Source organism: Pogoniulus pusillus, chromosome 26, assembly GCF_015220805.1.
Source record: "Pogoniulus pusillus isolate bPogPus1 chromosome 26, bPogPus1.pri, whole genome shotgun sequence".
In the NCBI taxonomy this organism is placed as follows: domain Eukaryota; kingdom Metazoa; phylum Chordata; class Aves; order Piciformes; family Lybiidae; genus Pogoniulus; species Pogoniulus pusillus.
Window position 1 is genome coordinate 7,005,941 of NC_087289.1, and position 16,604 is coordinate 7,022,544.

General features: G+C 40.8%; 1 protein-coding gene across 9 annotated transcripts in view; it reads right to left on the reverse strand.

The window, feature by feature from the left end:
- Positions 1-16,604, reverse strand: part of ATP11B (ATPase phospholipid transporting 11B (putative)) — a 71,490-nt gene that overhangs the window by 44,898 nt on the left and 9,988 nt on the right. For all 9 annotated transcript variants that reach the window (XM_064165523.1, XM_064165521.1, XM_064165519.1 and 6 more), the window contains exons 2-7: positions 9,935-10,051; positions 8,439-8,528; positions 4,887-4,967; positions 1,111-1,218; positions 815-943; positions 578-681 (exon numbers count right to left, since the gene is read on the reverse strand). In XM_064165523.1, coding sequence (XP_064021593.1) covers positions 578-681; positions 815-943; positions 1,111-1,218; positions 4,887-4,967; positions 8,439-8,528; positions 9,935-10,051 — 629 coding nt within the window. The remainder of the gene's footprint in view (positions 1-577; positions 682-814; positions 944-1,110; positions 1,219-4,886; positions 4,968-8,438; positions 8,529-9,934; positions 10,052-16,604) is intronic.

Consider the following 16,604-nt stretch of genomic DNA (forward strand, 5'->3'; position numbering starts at 1 on the left):
ATCAAACTAAAATACTGTGGAAACACAGGCAATGATTTTACAACAGGAATATTTATCCTTCAAAAAGAGGAAGCACTTGAGAAAGCCTGTTAGAGTTCACTAACAAAACCACAAAGCCTTGTATGTTTTTACTCAGTCAAAATGGATTGTGACTTGGTGTTTCAGCAAGGAATAATTCCACAACAAATAAAAGTCAGTATACGATCTACAAGAAGATTTGCCATTGGAATGGGCTGCCCAGGGAGGTGGTGGAGGCACCGTCCCTGGAGGTGTTCAAGAAAAGACTGGATGAGGCACTTAGTGCCATGGTCTAGTTGACTGGATGGGGCTGGGGGACTGGTTGGACTGGATGATGTTGGAGGTCTCTTCCAACCTGGTTGATTCCATCATTCTATGATTTAATTTCTCATTTAGTAAAGCACATTTACTCTGCTTTTTGCTTGCAAATTTGACAGGAACCCAGCTAAAAACAGGGGAAAATAAACTCCTACAGAAACTGTACCTTAACTTGAGGTTCTCTACAAACTGAACACTTAATTCTAATTGAATTTTAAAATAGTTACTAATAAAGTGATACCTGTACAGATCTGCTTCTGGCTGCTGACATTCTATAACAGCCACAAGTTTGTCCAGGTTGGCAACAGACTGTAACACTGCTGTTTCTGGGACCGCAACGTGTGTCTGTAAAACAGTGTCCATGAGGTTCATTAGACAGGGCTGCTGGGAGGTGAGGGTGGGGGTGTATTTCAGTGGACTGAAATAAAAAAAGGCATGGCAAAACAACAACACTTAATTTCATAGCAGTAAGCCAGACCTTAAGATTAGTCTCTCCATCCAAACTTGCGGTAGTGACATGGCATGAACCGTCAACTCGATCAGATGACAGAAGAACCAGATCAACAGGAAAAGTCTCATCTTTGGCTACTCTGACAATGTCCCCCACCTAAGGAAGCGAAGGCAAAGGGAAAGTGTACAAACAGAATTTTAAAGGAGAATAAATCATTTCAGCATTGCTACCAAACCACGATGAAACAGGCCACAATGATCAGTAATGAGAATGAGCTTTAGCAATGGACAGCAGGACGATTTTCCACGTCCTTCGGCTCATACCCGGATGTTTTTAGATCTGGTTTTGACAAGGCCACCACTTCGAACAACATAAACTGGAGCACCATTTACTTCATTGTCTGCTTTATGTCGTAGCCAGTCTTCATAACCCTGTGGAAAATACACACAACCTTACCTTTCAAGCAAAAAACTCATAAAGCACATCTCTTCTGAGCGAATGCACTTCAAGTTAAGCACTGCATAGCCTGAATACAGTTAATAACTTCTCCTGAGTTTCTACTGCATCTGTTACTCAGAAATTTGGGAAACTAATTTTCATTCACTTCACACAAAATAGTAGCAGAAGTGGTGAAGAAAATTAATAGTCCTGTGTTCTGTTAAAGAGGCAGTGACATTTTCTGCAAACAAGATGAACTCATTCAATCTTTTAGCTATATGGATTAATATACCATGAAACTTGGAATGGTCACTCCCAGTAAAAATGCATTAGTTCTTGCAGGAAGTTTGATTGCCTTTCACATCCTGGCAAGTTTCATACAACTGATTTAAATACTAGAGACATTCCCCAAACTATTTTTCTGTAGGTATAAAAAAATATATGTAAGGGTTAAAACTACTTCCTTTGAAGTTTGCAAACTGAAGAAGAGGGCCCTCTAAGACAGCAGACATAACCTCAATTCATCCTAGAATGCTGTAAACATTAGATGAATGTCATGATACAAAGAATAGTATTGCAATGCAGTTTGGTGAATTCTGAAGTGGACTGAATTTTGGAGGAAAATGCTATGATGATTTTAGGATTTTAGAAGTATAGTTTTGCAGTTCTACCTTCCTGCATCTCCACTGTTACTAGTGCAAAAGCATAAAGCCAGCATGACTGCACTTCCTAGATTTAACAAAGCTGGAAGCTTTATATGCCAACTGCTTAAAAATGAATGATTGAGAAGTCTGTGGTAATAGTAGCCACATAGAGAGAGATAATGTGAAACCAGAATCCTAAGTAAGAGTCTTTATGAATCCTAATCGTTATGAAAAGGGAAAACGCTAAAGTCAATGAGTACAAATCCTTGTTAAAGGTGACTGACAGAAGAACACAAGGATTTAACTAACACCCAGTAACCTTGGGGCATTTGTCTCATAAACCTGAACAGCTGAGCAATATGGGCATTTGGCAAAGAACTGAAATTTGCCTTCTTTAGAAAGCACAGATTTCAGCGCTTTCTCCATCTGACACCTAGTGCCTATAACACAAGGGCAGCACCTCACACCAGGGAATTCTAAAGAGCCAACTCACTGTGGTCAGTTTAAATTCCCCCCAAATCTAACCAATGTGGTGGTTTTGAGAAAGCTGCTTATCCTCACTTGCAAACACACCTGTAAAAAGATGTAACAGGAATACAGAGAAAATAAAGATGAAAATCTTTCAAATACTCTCAAGCCCTGCTTAAATAACTGCATCAGTGAACTTGAGGAAAGGACAAAATTAAAACAGGCTTGTGTGTTCTGTTATTTTTTTCTTTGGTTAATTTTCAGTTTAGGATCATAATTAAAACCTGCAAAGTAGTTGTTTCTAATCTACCTGGCCGTCACGCAAACATGTGTCCAAGCAGCCTGTCTGCTAAACAGCTATAAACTTACTGAAATGCACTAAGTTTCTCAGAAAGTATCTTTATTTAGTTGTGTTTTGGTTTGAAGTCTTTTTTTCAATTTTTGGATTTATTTTCTGGTTTTGGACTGCTTCAAGGACTGCATCCGCATCTGCACAGGCATAAGGAGCAAAGTGCTCTGGCTAAGAAGACAGACAAAATGACACAGCATGAGTTGCATCACTTTGCAGTCTTGTTTGTCCTTCTTCTGACCTAGGTGCAATTACACTTCTAAGAAGAAAAAGTTCTGTCTCCTTGGCTGACATTAAAATAAAGCTGAGTTTGAGGTCTGCCAGAGGTGCCACCTTGACTGGCCTTCTGGAAGCAGGGAAGTTTATCCACCCACTGCCAAGCTTCTCAAAGCCACATACTGTTACTGGTTTCCTCTTCATCACTTTAAAGACTACTAAGTTACAGCTTGACATTGATCCTGATGTAACTTTGTATAAACTACTGTCCTGCAGCTTTCAAAAGGGGTCTCTTCCTCTAAAATTTGCTTCCTATTCCATTTCTGGTTTGATAGAAAATGGGAGCTGCTTTTGAGACCACACTGGGCATCTTCCCCTCTGCATTCCAACAGAAGATTTCTCTCTCTTCCTTGTCCAAAGGCAGCACACTGAATTATCTTTCCAACACAACAGCTTGTGAACACTGTTTGCCTACTTTGCAGCAAGTAAGATAAACAGAGAACCCTTTAGAACAGTTTAGGTGGTTCCAATAGTCTTTGCAGAGGTACTAAGAGAATGAGAAAAACTCCTGATGCTCAGCAAATCATGAGCAATTTGAAATTTCCAGAAGGAATGCCAGGATCTCGGTTCTTTGCAATTAGTGGCAAGCTGCTTATATTTCCCAGTGTAAGACTGGACATCTGGAAACAAGTTTGCAATGGATTATTTTGCACTTAAGACTTATGAAGTCCAACTTCTTTCAGGAAAAAAAAATCCCCAAACCAAACCAGCTAAGAGCTAAGCTGCATGATCTCTTTCAGGTCACACAGCTTTAAGGGCTATTTTCCATGGCTTACTGACAGCTTGTGAACACATGATTTTTGGGGGATTGATGACAACTACTGTAATGGAAAGGACTGAGGCACTCTACAGGTACAAACTGCACAGCAACAAAATGATATATTAGTCTGGATATTAGTTCATTATTTAAACCCCTTCTGCCCCAAACACCATTCTACCCACTTGGAAGCTAGAGGTATTTTTACCTTTGCCCTGCTTCTGGGCGGCTATGGGTCTTACTGGCACAGAAGGCAAACTGAAATTCCAGCTGCAGCTCTGTAACAGTCTCCTGCTTACTTTTCAGTTGCTATGACTGCATCTCTTTCCCAGACAGCACTGTGAAACCCTCTGAAGGGGATAGTTCCTGAAAATTACATCCCTGCAGAAGAGATTACTGTTTCTATCCACACTGGCTCTTTATTTATGTGTTTGGTTTGCACTCCTCTTGCTTGCAGGGTTTAAAGACAACAGAAGATTGTTTCTTCTTTATTTCTCTCTTTTTTTCCTTTTTCTCCTTTCTTTTTAATGTTCTCCTTCCAGGAGCTCTAGGTCTTAGCAGGTTGTAGTATGGTGCTTGAACAAGATTCTTATCAAACTCAGAAGATTCTTCTTATTTCAAGTGCTGTAAAGCACTTCTAAATGTTTTATGCAACCAAAGGAAAAAGAAACCAGAAGCCTTCCAAACTGGACCTTTTACCTGGTACAGGATTACAGTTAATATATATTTTACAGCATGAAACATCCTCCTTGGGGCAAAGTTTGCCTTTTAACTACTGACAAACATGGATTGCACCATTGCTTCATCTACCCAAGCTCCTTTCTCAGTGTGTCATGTGGGAGGATTGGTTTTAATATGCAGCGAGGTGTGCCAAAGGAATAAGTGAGAAGCTTTCAGAAAAGCTCTTATAACAAGTGACATGCAGTGTTTAGACAAAAATGCTGTCTGACAGTCACTCACTGTCCATTTAAGGGTACCACAGTGACTCACTGAGCACTTAACAACTAACCAAAAAGCTCAAGTCCAAGCATCTATCTAATAAAAAACATGAAATACAAAACCCTTTCTAAAAAGATATATTGTTAGCATCTAAAGATTATATTGGTCACACTTTAAGTAACTTTACCTTAGAAAGACTTCATGCTATAAGATTTTTCTCTCCTTTACCTGTTTTATGGCTGTCACAGTTATGACAAAAAATAATGGCAATCCACTGGTAATAGGACTGGTAGGGGTGTCTATCATGAGCTAAAAGAGAAGAAAATATGAACATTAGCCCAAATTTTACTTTCACAATTGTATTTTCAAAGGAAAAAAACAATCCATGAAGCAAGATGACACCTACTGTCCAAGCTGCCCATTATAAGTTATATTTACTGTGGTATTTCTGGAGCCTAAAAAATAATCCTGACACCTGGATAATACATATGATCAGTGATGCAAGTAAAGGTTCTAGGGCATAGAACAGACTTAACCACAATTATAATGAGTGTGCTAATTTAAAAAGAGTCCTTAGTAAAAGGAATATAAATATGTTTTCATCATAGAAATATGATTCTACAAGCCCAATTCAAAGTTAGGAAGTTTACATTTTGTGAAGCTGTTTCAGTACTCTATACAATCCACTGCTTAACAGCAATGTAGAATACAACACCCCCCACTTTAGAAGGGGAAATAGAGATAAAAATCATAATTCCTGATCATTTAGGTATTAGAGTACACTCCTTTCTTAGATTGCTCCTTTCCATCTCCCCCAAGTTAACGTGCAGATTTCACAGTTTGTGCTGTTGTTACTGGCATGCCAAAAGTGCAGTGTATACACCAAAAGTCTGTATGTGTGGGGGGGTACATTTGTGGTTCTCCTTTGCTGCAGGGAAAAAACAACACAGTCAAGTGCTGTAAAGAAAATATACACAGGAACTATTCAACTCCACAGATATCGATTCAATCCACTTTACCTGAGACTTATGGCATTGCTTTGGGAACCATTAAAAAAGAAAACAAAAGTAATCATAGATGAAGATTATGTTGTTGAGAGCCTTACAGAGAAAACCAATGATGCCACCTTACAACACGTGCATGAGCTCTTTTTTTGACCCACTGAAACACAGAACACAAAGATCAAATCTAGCCTGCAGTATTGACTGTTCTTCAACTGCAGCATCGCACCTTCAGCACGGTGTTCAAGAAAAGCCATGCCAAAAGTATCTGACTTTTGTCTGGATAGGGTTAACCATGACATTTCTGCCATGTACATTCTTTCCTTCTATCTTAAGAGAGGTGAAAAGGAAGCAACTGTTTTGTACTGGTGGAATTATCATGGCAGCCTGCTCCTTTTGCCTCTTTGACCAGAACACCATGGCTCTTTGCCTGTCACACAGCTGGACACGTGTCCTTCACACAGCTGTTGTGGAGTCTCATGCGAATGAAATGCGGTCTGTCACCACGTTGCTGGCATGCAGATGTGCAGTGAACAATGTGGACTGGATTGTGCTGCATGTTTAAACCACACAATGACAACTTGCCCCAGCTCTGTCATCCCCAGTGGAGTAAGGTGGTAATGATAGACACTGCATCTTGGTCACATGAGATTCACATGACAAAGAAGGTACCATGGTGATCAATTTTAAAAGGCACCTTTGCCTTATAAAAAAGAAAAAAAGAAGTAATATATTAATGGATTTCCAAAAGGCATTTGAATAAAACCAGACTCTGCTCTAACAAATAAACCAAAATGTCTGCAGCTTTTGTTCTGTTCAGTTTCCAAGAATATACACACGTAGACAAGATATTTTCCAGACAAACTGGGACACTTTCTTGAGTCACAAAGTGAGAAAAGAACAGAGTTACACTCTGAACAGAAGTTCTGTCTTTAGATCTGTATTTGTTCATGGACTTCACATTTAGATCTAACTGAGGTCTAGCAGTTAGGAAGGAATGTGACTCAAAATTTAACTGAAGAGGTAAGTTTGCATTGCAAAAACTCAAAAGCTGTAAAAATGTAGTAGAATGGTTTACTTTAATTAACATTTATGTTCCATCTGCAACATATCCTCATCTTCCTCGTGCTACAATATATGAAATAACATGAAACATCATAACAGGAATAACAAAGCCAGCATTTTTTGCTAGGAAGACAGGATATGCAACACATTGTGAGTCCACATTAGACCTATATGATGTCAGTATCTCTCAACACAGGAATTTCCAGCCTATTAGAATGTTCACTCTTTCCAAACTTGAAAGAACACACAGGAGGCCATGGATTAAAAACTGCAGAACTGGCTCTGCTATAGACATCTTGCAAGCAAATCTTATGAATTCTTCACTGTTGCTGTTTTTGACAAATGAGGGACCATCTGTTTTGGATGTATACTGTAAAGGTTAGTTAATCCCTGTGGAGAGCTGTACGTGTTCAAAGCATCCTATTTTACAACAAAAGAAAAGCCTGTATACCCCAAAATACTGTCTTTGTCTCAGATATTAATAGATATTTCAAAATACAGTATCTCTCCTGACAATCTTTCTCCCACTTCATCTACATAATTCAAGTAGAATTAGAACTGGAGATGCAAAGATCACAGGAAATGTAGATTGTCATAATATACTTGTGAATGTTCCTAATTAGAATATACTGCGCTACAAAAGCCCCAGGAATATTTCTGACCTACAGTGTATCAAAACCAAAACTAAGTGATGTCTTCAAAGCTGATAAAATGTCAGTCCTAGCTCTGAATTTTTCATGTGTGCATTTTACCTGGAAAATTGAATGTGAGGATCTTAGAACTGTGTGACAACAGTTTGTTGACTTAGAAAGGCCCAGAGAAGGGTGACGAGGCTGGGGAGAGGCCTTGAGCACAGCCCTACGAGGAGAGGCTGAGGGAGCTGGGATTGTTTAGCCTGGAGAAGAAGAGGCTCAGGGGAGACCTTATTGCTGTCTACAACTACCTGAGGGGAGGTTGTGTCCAGGAGGAGGTTGCTCTCTTCTCTCAAGTGGCCAGCACCAGAACAAGAGGACACAGCCTCAAGCTACGCCAGGGGAGATTTAGGCTGGAGGTGAGGAGAAAGTTCTTCACTGAGAGAGTCATTGGACACTGGAATGGGCTGCCCGGGGAGGTGGTGGAGTCGCCGTCCCTGGAGCTGTTCAAGGCAGGATTGGACGTGGCACTTGGTGCCATGGTCTAGCCTTGATCTCTGTGGTAAAGGGTTGGACTTGATGATCTGTGAGGTCTCTTCTGACCTTGGTGATACTGTGATAAGCCAGATTCAACCTACAATGAGAACATACGCTAATCTGTTCTCAGCTCAAGAGCAAGCATATTGCCCAGTCTGATACATTCAACTTCAACATCTGCATTTTGGCACACTAGTGGCCAAGAAGCACTTCAAAACTCACAGGGTAAAACTCTTAGTTTATTGACATTGATTTCCAGAAAAAAAAGTACTTTTGGAATTTCATTACTAATCGAATAGGTTCAGGATTGTATTCCGAAATAGACAACCGAGTCCCTGTGCTGGCAGTGAAATGGGCAGTCATAAAGAGAAGAAAACCCTAAAAACTGGACACACTACTTTTAAAGGTTATGTTATTTTCCCAAATAAACTGAATTGTGCTGGCTTTTCTAGATAGAATACATAAACAAAGAAGTTCATAGAACAAAAAAGCAGTGGCAGAGCTTACAACATAAATTGTAATCTCCTGAATATGATTCAACTTACCTGAACCAAAAAAATAATCAGAAAATAAAAGTTGGCTACTCTTCTGAACTGCTCAAAAAGGTTTTTTGGAACAAAATTCCACACTGTATACTGAAGAGATAAAAGAGAGACAGAGAGAGAACAGTTATGACATACTGAAGAATTTTTCAGTGAAATTTAGTTCCACTCCCATTAAACTCTCTTAACCCAAATCTTTTCATTTTCCATCTCCCTTCCTCCAAACCTTCTTCTGGTGTTGTCCTACTTCCACCTAGAACTGCTGCATTCAATTTGCTGGGCTTTTGTTTGAAGTTTTTTTGTTAGTTTTATTGTTTGGTTTCTTTATTGTGTGTTCTTGTTTTTTTGGGTTTTTTTAAGTACAGCTAGTAGACAATCAGAGGTAAAAACTTAACTGCCTCTAAAGTCAAAAGTTTCAAATATTCTTTTTAAATGTTTTCCTGTCAACTGGGATAGGAGCAGCTGGAGTCATTTGGCTGCTCACATCCTAGGTAGCAGAGAAGAAATTAAATTCCTGCACCTGTAACTTTCTCTCCCACGCTACAGCAACAAGACACATCCCCACCACCAGTTCTATTTATTCCCATCCAAGGTCATACCAGAAAGGCATCTGAAATTGCACTTTGTTGCTGATTTATTTTATGCAGAGCACTAGCCACAACCTGGCCATTTTATAAATCCTCACTCCCAGCTTCATCTTTCCTCTGAAGTGGTTCTGTGCATCACATCCAGACACAGGAAACATTGGTTTAAAACCTACTTTTCTGCAGAAATTCTGACCAACAGGCTTAATTATTCTGTGCTTAGGGTCTGGAGAAAATCAGATGAGTAGGATAAAATTACATAGAAGGAAGCAACCTATCTTTTTCCTCTAAAAAGCTGTGAATTTGTTTCATTTCAATATTATATATGCATCATTAGACATAATTAACATGTGCATATTGGCTACACAACTATTTAAGTAACATGTCAAATGGTTTTCCCATGACAAATTGATCACAGGATGTTAGGGGTTGGAAGGGACCCAAGGAGATCATCGAGTCCAACCCCTCTGCCATAGGACAATACTATCTAACACAGATCACAGAGGAACACATCCAGACAGGTCTTGAAAGTCTCCAGAGAAGGAGACTCCACAACCTCTCTGGGGAGCCTATTCCAGTGCTCTGTGACCTTTACAAGAAAGAAATTCCCCCTTGTGTTGAGGTGGAACCTCTTCTGCTGAAATTTACACCCATTGCTCCCTGTCCTGTCACAGGGAGAAAGTGAGAAGAGCCTGTCCTCCCCATCCTAGCCAGCTTTCAGATACTTATAAACATTTATCAAACCCTCTCTAAGTCTTCACTTCTCCAGACTAAAAAGTCCCAAGTCTCTAAGCCTCTCATAAGCCATGCACTCCAGGCCCCTAACCATCCACGTAGCCCTCCGCTAGACCCTCTCCAGCAAATCCCTGTCCCTCTTAAACTGGGGAGCCCAAAACTGAACACAGTATTCCTTACCTTGGATGATATGATTCTGTTGTCTGCAAACTTCTGAGGAACATAATGGCCATGCTGGGGGAAACGGTTTGCTATATAAATAGTTCTTGTATCGCTTTGATGCGGTGGGTCAAAACCCTAAAACACAAAATAAAGATTATCAATAAAGACTGTTTTTTTCCCACAGTAGTTTTGCAAAATTGTTGCTGTGTGCTGAAAAGTGATATCCAGATACCAGGCAGCAGTTTCAGAAAGGGAGCACCTGAATGGGAAACAAAATTAATGTGTAAATTAAAGTCTGCTCTGTCCTGAGCATTTTAAAAAAATGGGAAAAAATCTTCAATCTTGGACTCACTCTGGAAAATGAAAGAAAAAATGTAAAGTCTCAAAAAAGATAGAGAATGCCAGCCCAAAGTCCTATGAAACTTAAAAAAAAGAAAAAGAGATAAAACATATGTAAATTCCAAAACCTGGAGCCACACTCAAGATCATAGACTCACAGAATCAACCTGGTTGGAAGAGACCTCCAAGATCATCCAGTCCAACCTAGCACCCAGCCCTAGCCAGACAACTAGACCATGGCACTATGCCTCAGCCAGGCTTTTCTTGAACACCTCCAGGGATGACTACTCCACTACCTCCCTGGGCAGCCCATTCCAATGCCAATCACTCCCTCTGGGAACAACTTCCTCCTAACATCCAGCCTAGACCTCCTCCAGCACAACTTGAGACTGTGTCCCCTTGTTCTGCTGCTGGTTGCCTGAAGAGACCAATCCCCATCTGGCTACAACCTCCCTTCAGGTGGTTGTAGACGGCAATAGGGTGACCCCTGATGCTCCTCTTCTCCAGGCTAAACCACCCCAGCTCCCTCAGCCTCTCCTCACAGGGCTGTGTTCCAGGCCTCTCAGCAGATTGACAAAAATGAAAGGTCTAAGCAAACAAGGCATGCTAATATGCTGTGAAAAGCAGGCTTTGAAAAGAGCTTGAAGAGAAGAGCATATGCATCTAACTAAAGAACACTATTTTTCTGAACAAGTTCTATCTCCAAGAACTAACCTTTTGCCTACCCTGTTTAGACTCCCTGCCATTATCACCAATTCACTCAGGTCTAATGGTCAATACTTTCAGCAACTGCCACTGCTACAGGAAAGGGGATGTGGAGGTGTTGAATATGCAGACAAGAACACCCCAGGAGTGCAAGAACACCAACTGACAAGAAAAACTGTGAAACATCTTAACCAACCAACCCTATACACATAATATTGAAAGATAAAGCAGTTAAGACACAATTAATGGCATCAACAAAAAGTAAATAAAAAACCTGTTGTAGGAGAGCTGTAGACAAGGATCAAAAGGCTGTGGCTGACCACAGGCTGAATGTGGGTCAATAATATTACCCCATTGAGAAAGAGGCCTTCAGTGCTAAGCAGACTGGAGGAGGAGTGGGAGCCACAGCTGAAGCACTATGAACCAACTGGACAACATCCAGAGAAGTGGAACGTGAACCACCCGAGATCCTGAGAACATGACATAATATTCAAGGCTGAACAATCCAAAGAGAAAAAAAGCAAATAAATTAGAGTAAATGAGCCTAGAGGAGAGGAAGCTTGTGATAGACTAGTACATCTTCCAACACACAGAAAATTATTCCACTGGGGAAAGGGGTAAGCTGAAGGACAAAAAGAAAGCAGCTTACATTTCAGCTAGTAAAACATAGTTTGGATATTGGAAAAACAAACAAAAATATTTTAAGATAAATAAATAATATTAATTTTTAAATAAGTCACATGGGAAGGTTGCAATATCTCTGTAACACAAGGGCTTATAACTAGGTCATTCAAGTCTATCTTTAATTGAGCCTTTCCTGGGGCTACATGACTCACCAGAAACCTTCCTAGCTATAAGGTTCTGACCTGCAGAAGCAGGTGATGGCAAAGGACAGGAAACAAGACTGTAAACCAGTAGTAAATTGGCTAACAGGCCAAGAAAACTACCAAAATAAAGCAAACAAAAGCTTTAAGACACAAAACAACCTAATGAAATTAAACTGAAACTGTCAAGTCAATCAATACAGAATCGATGATTGTTTGGGAAGTGGTGAATTTCAGCATCACACATCCCTAATCTCAGAACCCACTTTACATGGTGTACAGTCTCCTTGTTCTTTGATGCCAAGTGAAAGGACAACTGATTAAGCAGGTAGAAAGAGCATTATCAATTCCATTTCTGGAGGTGCAGAAACTCCCTTTGCTGGTGTGTTGCATCACTTGTGAAACCATGCTCAGACCTTGACTTGTGTCAAAAACTGACATTTCAAAGAAGACCAACAGAAGACACTTCTCTGTCATTTAACTACAGGGGGTGATGAACAGTGAGCCTGACAGCTGCATTAAAAATGGTTGGTATAACCAACCAAACCAAAATTTAATCTATTACTATCTTCAACATGAGGCATTAGGTATGTCCACATTAGGCATTGGGTATGTCCACATTTTAAAGCGAAGGAATAATTTAAAAGTCCTCTCAGACAAATATTTGTATTTCTCACCATTGCTACTGAAACATTCTGCTTCAGAAACAAACTAGTCCAGAAAGAAAGACAGAAAGAAACAAACAGGAGAGGAAGGAGAGGAAGGAGAGGAAGGAGAGGAAGGAGAGGAAGGAGAGGAAGGAGAGGAAGGAGAGGAAGGAGAGGAGGGAGAGGAAGGAGAGGAAGGAGAGGAAGGAGAGGAAGGAGAGGAAGGAGAGGAAGGAGAGGAAGGAGAGGAAGGAGAGGAAGGAGAGGAAGGAGAGGAAGGAGAGGAAGGAGAGGAAGGAGAGGAAGGAGAGGAAGGAGAGGAAGGAGAGGAAGGAGAGGAAGGAGAGGAAGGAGAGGAAGGAGAGGAAGGAGAGGAAGGAGAGGAAGGAGAGGAAGGAGAGGAAGGAGAGGAAGGAGAGGAAGGAGAGGAAGGAGAGGAAGGAGAGGAAGGAGAGGAAGGAGAGGAAGGAGAGGAAGGAGAGGAAGGAGAGGAAGGAGAGGAAGGAGAGGAAGGAGAGGAAGGAGAGGAAGGAGAGGAAGGAGAGGAAGGAGAGGAAGGAGAGGAAGGAGAGGAAGGAGAGGAAGGAGAGGAAGGAGAGGAAGGAGAAAACAAACAAACTAGTCCAGGAAGGAAGGGGGATTTTTCAAAGACATCTGAAGGAGAATAAACTTTAGATGACAAGAAGTGGAAGGCTGCTCCAGTCACATGCTCCAGTGTAAAAGCTTGTTTAAAGATAAGGGTGGAGCAGTGAGACAAAAAGTAGTTAGGGGAAAGAAAGGACAGGGAAAAGACATATAGGATGCCAAAAGCAAAAAGAAATTAACTGTTCACAACTTTATAAAATGAAATATAGATATGAAAGGAAGATGAAAAAACATACCTATTAAATTCTGGCAGAAAATTTAAAAGGAGGACAATGTTTGTAGCAGGAGAAGCATTTTGGGTATCTGACATTAGTGACATACTATTTGTAAAACAATCCAGAAGATGCCACATTGAGAAGTGTTTTGCAAGCAAGAAAAGAAAAAAAAAGTGCTTAATTAGTAAGACGAAGTACACAGTTCTTCTCTATCTCAGAAAATGTCTGGCACTCAGAAAATGTCAGACATCCTCACTTCGAAAAGTGATATTCTACAGCCTGAAAACATTCCACTCTAAACCAAACAGATGCAAAGCAGGGGAAAAAAAAAAGCAACAAGCATGCAAGGAAAGCAAATGGCAACCCTCCGATGGTGACAAATGCTAATCTCCAGGCCACTTGCTGAAAGCTATAGAATGATACAGGAAAAAATTCAGAGATATTAGACTATCTCTATTTTTTTTCCAAAAAATATCTGTAAGCCCTTTTTAGACCATCACCTGAGCACCCAAAAATTAAGCTGTTTTCACTATGAAAAGCAAAGACTTCCATACAACTCAAGCCTAACTCCGCAAGCACTTCCCCCAGAACAGACCACCACCGATGCAGTTTTGGCTGATTGAAAGTGAGGAATTTGTCATCCAAATCAGAATCTCAGGCCAAACAAGTGTACAGGTGCAGCTAAAACAGCTTAATATTGCAGTCTACACACAGAGAGCTCTGTTTTGTTGACATTTAACCACAGACAAAGTGCAGAAGCTGCACAGTCAGCAGATCTATGCACCAGTAAGGCAGGCTGGGGAGAAGAACCTCTTCTGCCGTCAGAGCTATGGTTGAAAAGGACACATCCTTGACAACCCTAGTGAACTTACTGCAGTCACCACAGGAAGTGTTGAAGCTGGAAACAGGACTGAAATTTCTCAAGTTTCATGTCTATAACTGTGAAAGATCATTTGAAGTTACCCAACAACCCTGTCATCACATAATTAGCTGATGAGACCACAACCAGACAGATCTTCCAGAGAAATTGTAATTACACACCTCTCCAAGGAAAATTCTGCACTTAAATGTTCAAGAACTGAAATGCCTTTAACTTTCCTGTAACTATGGGGCTGGTCACAGATCCTGCTCCTGAAACAAAACTGATCTGCAGTCTAAATTTCTGCCCAGCAAAGGGATTTTGCATTGTATCTATATGCAAGCCAGCAAAGAGGTGCAGAAAGGACATTGTTCCCTAATTCCACTTAATAGACAGTTCTCTAATGTCATTATCAAACTCAGCTGCAAAACTATGGTAACATGCCCCTGTCAAAAGGATTTCTGTAGCTAAAGAGCATCAGCAGAGAATCCCTAAATTACATTTTGAGTCTTGCAAAAAGATTCAATTGTCATCAGCATCTTTCAAGAAAAGTTAGTTCTTCTGCAGTTATCCAGTGAAGTGTTTTCTAGGTAACTGCACAGATCATAGACCAAGTTTATTACAAAATTTGGTATTTAAGGCTTCCTAATCAGGTGATATTACATGAATGAACTCTAAACACAGTAACATTTGACCATAAGATTAAGTGACTAAAACAAATAAATAAATAAAATGGCTACATTTCAACCCTTCATCTGATTTACAAACATAAACCAGGCATTATCTACCCTTGCAATGCAGGTCTCGTATTTATTCCTTGATACACACTTTCCCAATAGAAATTCTGCATCCAGATAAACCTGACAAGTTTCTTTGGGAAAACAGGCTATTAATTGATAGCAGTATACACTACACCCTTCCCACACAAGCTACAGCACTGTTAAGTGAGACAGCAGAAATCCACAGATCTTTCAGCTAGGATTAGCAACACAAGACCAGCACACAACAAATCAATTGCTGTTTCAAGCTTTGCAGTACATAAGCTGGTAACTACAAACCATCCGACAAGTAGTTTCTGCTTGTGATCTGCATAAAACTAGTACACTTAAAGATGACCATCTAGCATTTCTTACTCATAAGTACAGAATGTAAGAGATTGGAAGGAACCTGAAAAGCTCAGCCAGTCCAACTCCCCTGTAAGAGCAGGATCACCTATACCAGATCACACAGGAACACATCCAGGCAGGTTTTGAGTATCTTCACAGCCCCCCTGGGCAGCCTGTTCCAGTGTTCTGTCATCTTCACAGTGCAAAAAATCCTCCTCATGCTTAAATGACACTTCCTATGCTTCAGCTTCCACTCATTGCCTTTTGTCCTGTCACTGGGCATCACCGAGCAGAGCCTGGCTCCAGCCTCCTGGCACTCACTCTCTACGTATTTACAAACATTGATGAGGTCACCTCTCAGACTCCTCCAACCCCCAGCTCCCTCAGGCTCTCCTCATAACAGAGATGTTCCATTTCCTTAATCATCTTCATGGCTCTGCAATGGATTCTCAAGCAGTTCTATGTCCCTCTTACACTGGGGGCCCAGAAATGCACACAGTACTCCAGATGTGGCCACACCAGGGCAGAGGAGCAGGAAAACTGTCCTCGACCTGCCAGCTAATACACCCCAGAATGGCATTGGCCCTCTTGGCCACAAGAGCACATTGCTGGTTCATGGTCAACCTCCTATCAGCTAGGACTCCCAGATCCTTTTCCCTTTTGCTGCCTTCCAACAGGTCAGTCCCCAACTCATACTGATCCCTGGGGTTGTTCTTTCCCAGGTGCAAGACTCTACACTTGCCCTTGTTGAATTTCATTACATTTCTTCCTGCCCAACCCTCCAGCCTGTCCTAGTCTAGCTGAGTGGCAGCACAGCCTTCTGGTGTGGCAGCCACTCCACCCAGTTTGGTGTCATCAGCAAACTTGCTGACAGTGCACTCTGGGCCCTCATACAGGTCCTTGATGAATATATTGAACAGAACTGGTTCCAGTACTGACAATTCACAGCTTTTACAGGAAACAAAGCCAAAAGTATATTGCTAAAAGAACTTTTGCTATGTGACCAATTTTTAATGAAAGGGGTTTGAAAGAAGGAAGTATCCATTAAAGCCTCCTCCTTTCAAAAACCACACTGAAAACTGCTAAATGAAGTAGTAGTTCCCCCATAAGCTCTTTTAGACATCAAGTATTAGTTAAACCCTAAGAAACAAAACAAAACTCAGTATCAGAAAGCTTTTTTCTCAGGGAGGTGACTGACTAATCATGCTGCAGAAACAACAGCACATTTGCTGGCAGACAGCCCAAAGCCTGCTGCCAAGACATTTTGATTAAAGGTGTTTTGAGGAAATGGATTTTCTCACTTTAGATTTTTTTCTCCCCCCTGCACATAGAAGGAATACTTTTCTCC